At 35.6% G+C, this 10,000-nt stretch overlaps 1 protein-coding gene across 1 annotated transcript in view; it reads right to left on the reverse strand.

The window, feature by feature from the left end:
• The window catches only part of LOC144956638 (uncharacterized), a 49,883-nt gene that overhangs the window by 17,253 nt on the left and 22,630 nt on the right, over window positions 1-10,000 (reverse strand). Inside the window, exon 5 of the mRNA XM_078887278.1 lies at window positions 5,076-5,191. Within this exon, the coding sequence (XP_078743404.1) occupies window positions 5,076-5,191 (116 nt within the window). The remainder of the gene's footprint in view (window positions 1-5,075; window positions 5,192-10,000) is intronic.

Raw genomic sequence — 10,000 nt, forward strand, 5'->3', positions numbered from 1 at the left:
TGACGTCAAAATGCCAGTCCTTGGCCACAAAAGAAAACAAATCGTGAGTTGTATTCAATAGTTCAACCAATGGGACCACTTGTTTCCATGAGCAGTACTAACTACAACCGTGGCCTTCGTAAAGTTAGGGCCTGATACTGACCAAAAAATGACGTCAAAATGCCAGTCTTTTGCCACAAAAGAAAACAAAATCGTGACTTGTATTCAATAGTTCAACCAATGAAATAACTTGTTTCCATGAGCTCTACTAACGACAACTTACTTGGCGGTGCAAAAACCAAATAATGACGTCAAAATGCCCGTCTTTTGGGGGTTTCAGTGTCAACTTAACGATGGCGACGATTCAGTCCCCCAAAAGACTGGTTTTGCACAGCCAATCAGTTACCAAATCAGATTGACACCATATATGTGTCCTTCGTCTCAAAACGGTATTATGTCGGGATGAACCAGATGCTAAAAAGTCAATTTAAAGATAAACTGGTCAATATTTTGAATTGTTGGTATTCAGTGAACTAAATTATGACATTCATTATCCTCTATAAAACATACAAATTCAACGCAAGTCTGAGATTTCTGGCAATAGATTCAATTTTCAGCATCTTGATCATCCCGACATAATACCGTTTTGAGACGAGGGGTCACATGTATGGTTCTATATTTATGGCTTGTGTGTGTCTGTCTGTGGGAGTGTATGCGTTTTGCTAATAATTTGTATTTATCGTGTGTTTCGAAGTAGAAAGGGTTTTATACGTGAGTAATGGATAAATTTATACAGAAAAAAGTAAAGTGAGCAATTGTTTAGTAGGTTTGTTATTAAATTACTGAGGTGTCCGGCCCTAAACCAAAATCAATTTATAGATAGTTCGAAGATGACGTCACTCAGGTCTTTGTTATTGTTTTTGCCATCCATGGCAATGTTATAAGCTTCTTAGCCAAGTGCATACTATCTATAGATAGTCTGCGCTTGGCTAAGAAGCTCATAACATTGCCATCAGGAAGTATAACGGACCAACACACAAAACTGTGTGTATCCATGAACGTTTATAGTCAGGTTGATACCGTTCAGTGAGCATTACTCATAAACGCGGATGGCAAAAAACAATAACAAAGACCTGAGTGACGTCATCTTCGAACTATCTATAGTTCGAAGGTCTTTGTTATTGTTTTTTGCCATCCGCGTTTAAGAGTAATGCTCACTGAACTGTATTAACATGACTATAAACGTGCATGGATATACACAGTTTTGTGTGTTGGTCCGTTATACTTCCGAATGACAATGTTATGAACTTCTTAGCCAAGCGCAGACTATCTATAGATAGTTCGAAGATGACGTCACTCAGGCCTTTGTTATTGTTTTTGCCATCCGCGTTTGTGAGTTGTTCTCACTAAACTGTATTAACCAGACTATAAAAGTTCATGGTTACACAGAGTTTGTGTGTTGGTACGTTATACTTCCGGATGGCAATGTTGTGAACTCCTTGGCCAAGCGCATTCTATCTATAGTAGATAATATGTGCCAACAAGGACAAAGGGTTAGACCCACACGGTCTAGGTACAAAAAATGACTCAGGGGAACACCTTCTGATTCTCACTTTCACACAAACCAACGATCTAATAATAATAATAATAAAAATAATAATAATAATAATAATAATAATAATAATAATAATAATAATAATAATAATAACAATAATAATAATAAAAATAATAATAATAATAATAATAATAATAATAATAATAATAATAATAATAATAATAATAATAATAATAATAATAATAATAATAATAATATAATAATAATAATAATAATAATAATAATAATAATAATAATAATAATAATAATAATAATAATAATAATAATAATAATAATAATAATAATAATAATAATAATAATAATAATAAATGTACATTTATATAGAGCTTATGCCGAAGATTCGAAGCGCTTCACATTGACCATCAGTAAAAATAAACATTACATATTGCAGATTCGGACATAAGAACAAAAGCTCAAACGTATTCAATTTCACACACACACACACACACACACACACACACACACACACTCTCTCTCTCTCTCTCTATACATAAATATATATTACTCACACACACACACATACACACACACACACGCACGGACGTTTGCGCTTTTCAGTAATTCCTGGCATAATCTAATTTAAATACTTCGCAAAGAGATAGGTTTTCAGTTAATTTTTGAATTTATCAACGCTGCTTTCAAGTCTGACTGACAGTGGGAGTGAATTCCAAGTGATAGGGCCTACTTTACTGAATGATCTGTCGCCAAAACGTTTATGATTCTCAACACCTGGTTCAAACGACATGCTAGATAGAAGGAAATACACCTGGACCTCACCGAATGGACTCACGAAGAACCAGATAGACTATAACATACTAACCAGGAAAAGGGGATTGACAAGTTTTTTTTTCAGGTTGCACAACACAACCAGATGCAGACTGTGACACCAACCATATCCTTATGACAACAAAATTTACGGTGAAAGGTTTTAGACAGAGAAAAGCAGAAGCGCAGGTGATCTGATATGACACAGATAAACTAAAAGATCCAGAAACAAAAGCCAGATTTGTTGCCAATACAGAAAATCGTGACATCCAAAATGAAAAAAAAAAAACCCAACAAATGTGACCCCTCGCCTCAAAACGGTATTATGTCGGGATGATCAAGATGCTGAAAATTGAATCTATTGCCAGAAATCTCAGACTTGCGTTGAGTTTGTATGTTTTATAGAGGATAATGAATGTTATAATGTAGTGCGCTGAATACCAACAATTCAAAATATTGACCAGTTTAGATCAAGCCATACTCATTAAAAGCGAAGAGATTGAAGGTGTGTCTCATTTTAGATATTTGGGATCCACTAAAATGCAAAATGGCGACTGCTCGATGGATATAAACAACCGAATTGCAATGGCGAAAAATGACGTATCTAAACAAAATTCGAAAAGACAAATCCATGGGTTAAAAAATTTTGAAAATAAAATTAGTATAAAAGTATTGGTGTGGTCAATGATGAACTACGGCGCAGAAGGATGGACCATCAGGAGCAAAGACATAAAACGTATAAATTCTGATGAAATCTGGTTTTACAGGAGGATGATGAAGGTATGGTGGAAGGAAGGAAGAACAAATAACATCATAAGGGAAGAGATGAAAGTCATGTCAGAACTCCAGAACCACTAAATGTCATTAAAGGGAGAAAACTCCTTTTTTTAGGTCACATAATATGCCGAAACCGATGCAACTCAATGAAAGATGTAGCACAATGGAAAATGGAGGGCAAAGGAAGAAGAGGAATACTAAGGCCCAGTTAGTTATATAAAAAAATATCCTAGAATGGACAGGCATGAATGAAAGAATGTTGTGCGATACCGTCATCAGAAAGAGAAATGGGCAGACATTTGTGACCCTCCGTCTCAAAACGGTGTTATGTCGGAATGATTCAGACCCCAAAAAGTGAATTTAGAGATGGAATGATGAGAAATTGGACCTTAGAAGTTTTTGTAAAGCAAGAAATAGTATTTATACTCCAGCATACAGAAAAAGATCACTGATAACAAAAATCATCAAACGCCAAATGGAATTTTTAGGACACATTATCCGCCACCCTGGTTTGGAAATACTCGCCTTGACTGGAAAGATGAATGGAAAAAGAATAAGAGGAAGACAAAGAATAACGTATTTGAAAGGGATAAGAACTTGGACAGATGAAGCTGAGAAAGGTGGCGCTGCTTTAATAGAATTGGCAAGAGATAGATCAGCTTGGCGGAAGATGACCTCCGACGTCTGCTTCAGATATGGAACTACATGAGATGATACTCCAGCATAACGTACAGAAATTAAACCCAAGTTTGATATTTGTGGCAAAGAATTCAATTTCCCTAACCGAGTGGATCCCGACATAATACCGCTTTGACACGGTGGGTCACATTTGCATTCCAGAGTGCGGGCAGCCAACGTCAATGAGGACGACGCTGGATTGTAAGTAAGTTATTGTGTGTGCTGTAACACGGTAAAATCTGACCCTTCGTCTCGAAACGGTATCATGTCGGGATGAATTGGACCCCGAAAAGTGACTTTAGAATTAAATTGATAGTAAATACCAGTTTTTTGGGCTTTTGCATTGTGAAAAATTGTCTTCATTCTCTAACATAACAAATCGAAACAAACCCCAAGTTTCATGTTTTTGTCAATAAATTCCATTTTTTGCACCCCGAGTCATCCTGACATAACACCGTTTAGAAACGGTGGATCACAAATAGACACCTAGTGGAATTGGGACATAACGACCCATCTCAGACAGCCCTAGGTTCCTGCGCCACTGCGCATGTTCGTCTGTTCAGAATGTTGTTGATTATTTCTATTTTTTTTTTTACTTTTACACGAAGCCTGTCTTTGATTGGCAATGTAAGGAAGCATTCAACACCTGTCCACACAGACAAATATATCTATCAGCCAATCCCAAAACCATATAAGACAATAATGATAACAAATATCAAACAAAAACCCACACACCCATACGACCCTACCCTCCACACAATTAATCAAATTCATACACACACAATATTATTCATACCAATATATAACGAGACACAAGTAAATTGAAAGAATTTTTTTTTAGAATAAGATAAAAAAGTATACAAAACAACCAAAACAGACACATACACGCACATGCAAGCACGCACCCACGCAAACAAACACAGATTAAATAAGAATATAATTTCGATTATAAAAAACAATAGATGAACGTAGTTGACGTCACACGCATATATATATGGTGTATGAAAATGATGATGATGAGGAGGAGGAGGAGGAGGAGGAGGAGGAGGAGGAGGAGGAGGAGGAGGAGGAGGAGGAAGAGGAGAAGGAGAATGAGAAGGAGCAGGAGAATGATGATGATGATGCTGATGATGCTACTGCTGCTGCTGCTGCTGCTGCTGCTGCTGCTGCTGATGATGATGATGATGATGATGATGATGATGATGATGATGATGATGATGATGATCAAGATGATGATGATGATCCTAACAAACTTACTCACCTGTTTTTGTTTGCAGTTCTTGTTGTTTGTCAGTTTGAGCTTGCCAAAGGACACCTCTTGTTTCATCCAATGGGTACCAGTGTTGGGAGAGTCGGGGTGATGGTATTCTCGGCCTTCTGGAGAAAGAGAAAAAAAAAGATATTTTCTAGAAGGAACAAAGTTGACGTCAGTCAATAATTTTTATTTTTTTTTTCGGACTGTGTATTAATGATTTGTTCTCACTAACTTATAAATAGAATGAAGTTGACGTTATTCGGGTCTTTGTTATTGTTTTTGCCATCCACGTTTATGAGTAATTGTCACTAAACGATAGATAGTTCGAAGTTGACGTCACTAAGGTCTTTGTTATTGTTTTTTGCCATCCGCGTTTATGAGTAGTTATCACTAAATTGTATTAACCAGACTATGAACGATCATGATTACACACAGTTTTGTGTGTTGGTCCGTTATACTTCCGGATGACAACGTTGTGAACTTCTTAGCCAAGTGCATACTATCTATATTAACCTGACTATAAACGTTCATGGTTAAACACAGTTTTGGTCCAGATGGCAATGTTGTGAGCTTCTTAGCCAAGCGCATACTATCTATGACCAACACACACAACTCTGTGTAACCATGAACTTATAATCTGGATAATACAGTTCTGTGGGAATTACTCATAAACGTGGATGGCAAAAAACAATAACAAAGATCCGAGTGACGTCAACTTCGTTCTATCTATATCAATGAGATAAAAGATAGAACAAAGTTGACGTCACTCGGGTCTTTTCTTTATTTTTTTTTATTTTTTGCCATCCATGTTTATGAGTAATACGCTTCAACAGTCATGTCGCCACTTCCCTCGTAATGACGCATGGTATCTTAGTAACTGGCTCTAAACTATCGGAACGCCCTTATGAAATATTTCTCCGACGAGCATAAAAGTGTATCCAGAGGAGGAAAACATAAATATGATCATGTTTTGACTATTATACATTCTGATCACAAGACATATGAAAAGTTCTAGCCAGCATGAAGAATAGAAAGTACCGATTTTCTTTGTTTAGAACCTCGATGGCCGCCGTTGCTGGGCGACGTGACATCAGACTATTGAATCCAATTCTCACTAGACTGTATTAACGTTCAAGCTTACATATAGTTTTGTGTGTTGTCAATTATATTTCCGGATGGAAATGTGATTTTCTTAGTCAAGCGCACAGCATCTATAGATGGATGTATAGATACATAGGTAGATAGATAGATAGATAGATAGATAGATAGATAGATAGATAGATAGATAGATAGATAGATAGATAGATAGATAGATAATAAGATAGATAATAGATAGATAGATAGATAGATAGATAGATAGATAGATAGATGAGGATAGATAGATAGATAGATAGATAGATAGATAGAAGATAGATAGATGATGATAGATAGATAGATAGATAGATAGATAGATAGATAGATAGATAGATAGATAGATAAGATAGATAGATAGATAGATAGATAGATAGATATAGATAGATAGATAGATAGATAGTATAGATAGATAGATAGATAGATATAGATAGATAGATAGATAGATAGATAGATAGATAGATAGATAGATAGATAGATAGAGAAAAGAGAGAGAGAGAGAGAGAGAGAGAGAGAGAGAGAGAGAGAGAGAGAGAGAATGGTCCAGAGGAAGAGGTAGATCGTTGGGAGTACAAGAAGGGCCATATACAAATAGAGGTAGTTATGTTATAGGAATAATATTAATGAACGTTGGAGACACCTACTGATGAGTGCGCGAACCTTTGTTGCCATCCTGTCGTCATAGTCATTATTAGTATGGAGTAGAAAGGAGACAAAGAAAAAATAGGATCACTATTGAGGCATGGATGGGAAACGGAACAAAACACGGTAAGGATGTGCTAATTGGCCGCTGGTGACGGCCGGTCGGGGCCGGAGAGGCAGCAAGCAAATTGTAATGGCTGCCTTTTTAGATCTGTTGTTTAGAGAGGGTTAACTCACCCAATCCTAGAGATTGTATGAAGTGAGTAGAAAAGTGCCAGAAGACAATAGAGAATAAAATTTTTTTTCGCGGCGGTGGTGGGGTTTGAACCTGCGACCTTATTGGTACGACAACTCCGCCTGGCAGGTGAGAGCGTGGCTCTACCGTGTGAGCTATCCACGAACACAAAAATATTCGTTTCAAACCCAAAGTCATTTCTAGATCCCTCTCTCACCCACTTCTTGAGATCGCCGATTCGTTCACCACCATCGCGAAGTAATTTTGACCAGCAGTTAAGCTTAATAGCCAATATTCTCATCACAAACATATAACATAGAAACGATTCAAACCCCACCACCGCCGCGAAAAAAAAAAAAAATTATTCTCTATTGTCTTCTGGCACTTTTCTACTCACTTCATATCTTGTTGTTACCAACATAAGTGCCTGCTCCACTCACTTTTCTGAACTAGAGATTGTATATACTTTTTTTTTTTTTCAAAATTGGAAAAAATGTATTAACCCTCTCCACACCACCTACAGCAAAATCGTCACATTTGTTACGACACAATATTCATGTTTTCTTATTCAGATTTATTTCGTACATCACCAACTTTGAAGAATGATCTTTGTTTAATTACTATGAACATTACGTTGTTTTGTAGAGAGCTTGTTTGAGTTAAAAACATCAATTTTTCTGCTAGGTAATCCTGCCATTTTGGGAAAGTACTGAAAATGATCGGTAAGGAGAGAGTTAAAAATAAGCTGTGTATAAAGAGTTTTATTCAACTACCATTAACATGTAAAAATTAAGAACATTAGCTTTGATACTACGCCTATAATTTGTCTCAGAAAAATGTAATCAATAGATAAATATGGGGTAAAAGTGACCCCGGGTATACTACGGATATAGTCGGTCTTAGGGTTGAGTGAGTTAAATGTTTACTTAAGAGTACAGTATTTAGCTCTATTTTCTCTTCTTTTTTTGATGGTTTGAACGGAACGTGGACTTGTCTTACAACCAATTCAAGCACTGCTGAGCATGATCAGTGATCAGATAGATGACAACCAAAGAAACTTGAGTACTCTTAGTAGGAAATTGTGACGACAAGAATATGAAAATTCTGCACTGTTGGATGAGATAAGTTACAGACGCAATGACGTTACATAAACAGTGTCCAATATTGTAAGAACCATTAACAGAAAAAGGTATTTGTGTATGTGTGTGTGTGTAGGGGGGGGGGTGGTTGTTGTTTACATCAGTCAACTTGTATGTTGTATAAGACAGAACTTTGGTTCGCGTATGGACTAGATGAGTAAACCAATGTAAGGTGCATTAGATATAATGATAATAATAATAATAATAATAATAATAATAATAATAATAATAATAATAATAATAATAATAATAATAATAATAATAATAATAATAATAATAATAATAATAAATGTACATTTATATAGCGCTTATGCCGAAGCTTCGAAGCGCTTCACCTTGAGCATCAGTAAAAAACATTACACATTATATATATATATATATATATATATATATATATATATATATATATATATATATATATATATATATATATATGGCTAGAACTTTTCATATGTCTTGTGATCAGAATGTATAAAACTCAAAACATGATCAGATTTAAATTTTTTTTTTTTTTTTTGTCCTTCTGGATTTTATGCTCGTCGGAGAAATATTTCATAAGAGCGTCCGCCATTGTTCCGATAGTTTAGAGCCAGTTACTAAGTTACCATGCGTCATTACGAGGGAAGTGACGTCATGACAGTTGAAGCGTATTACCATCGAATCAGATTTCTCGTTTCTTTTCTCACAATTAAACTGGCAGCCTATTGACGATATTGCGGATGTAATCCGACAGGTGTACATTTACAGGTCTGACGTCCGAAGGCAATTATCGGCCTGGTTTAATCAACTTTGTTGTAATGGACAATATTTTGCGTCATTTAAAATTTTATTATTATTTTTTTGTTGTTGAGATTTTCATTACAACGATGAGACTAGACATAATAAATTGGGTTATCAGACCTGAAAGTAAGTGCACATCAGTGTAAGCAAGCTACTCGCCAGTTTTCCTGCCAGAACTAGTCAAAAGAAGAAAAAAAAAAACCAACAACCGCACCTAAAAATGTGTGAAACCTAAAAACATTTGTATTAGAGAGAGTCATTCAATTGGCAATATTAAAAAAGAAGAAATGTCAAACAGCCCAAGCGAGTCTTCTTCATTCATTCTTCATTCTATGACGTAAATTAAAGTTAACGCAAGTAAATAATTTAATAAATATTCTATAGATAGAATGAAGTTGACGTCACTCGGGTCATTGTTATCGTTTTTTTTTGCCATCCGCGTTTATGAGTAATGCGCACTGAACTGTATTAACCAGACTATAAACGTTCAAGGTTACACACAGTTTTGTGTGTTAGTCCGTTATACTTCCGGAAGGCAATGTTGTGAGCTTCTTAGACAAGCGCATACTGTCTTTAAACATGACTTCTGGTATGGTTTTTTTTTTTTTTTTCCTCTTGGATAGTTTTCAGTTTAAAAATATTCATTTAAAATGTATTGATGAATTGCGTTTATTTTTTAAAAACTCATAACATTCGCCAGTCGGATATAACCTACCAACACAAAAATAACAATGTATAACCTTTAACGTTTATAGATAGTTCAAAGATGACGTCACTCGTGTCTTTGTTATTGTTTTTTGCCATCCGCGTTTATGAGTAATTCTCACTAAACTGTATTATCCAGACTATAAAAGTTCATGGTTACACAGAGTTTTATGGGTTGGTCCGTTATACTCCCGGACGGCAATGTTGTGAGCTTCATAGCCAAGCGCATACTGTCTATAACCTACAAACACACACAAAAAAAAAACCAACAAAAAAACAACGTGTAACCTGAAACGTTT

The sequence above is a fragment of the Berghia stephanieae genome, chromosome 11 (assembly GCF_034508935.2).
Source record: "Berghia stephanieae isolate SIO BIC M18660-M18661 chromosome 11, UCSD_Bste_1.3, whole genome shotgun sequence".
NCBI classification, from domain to species: Eukaryota; Metazoa; Mollusca; class Gastropoda; order Nudibranchia; family Aeolidiidae; genus Berghia; species Berghia stephanieae.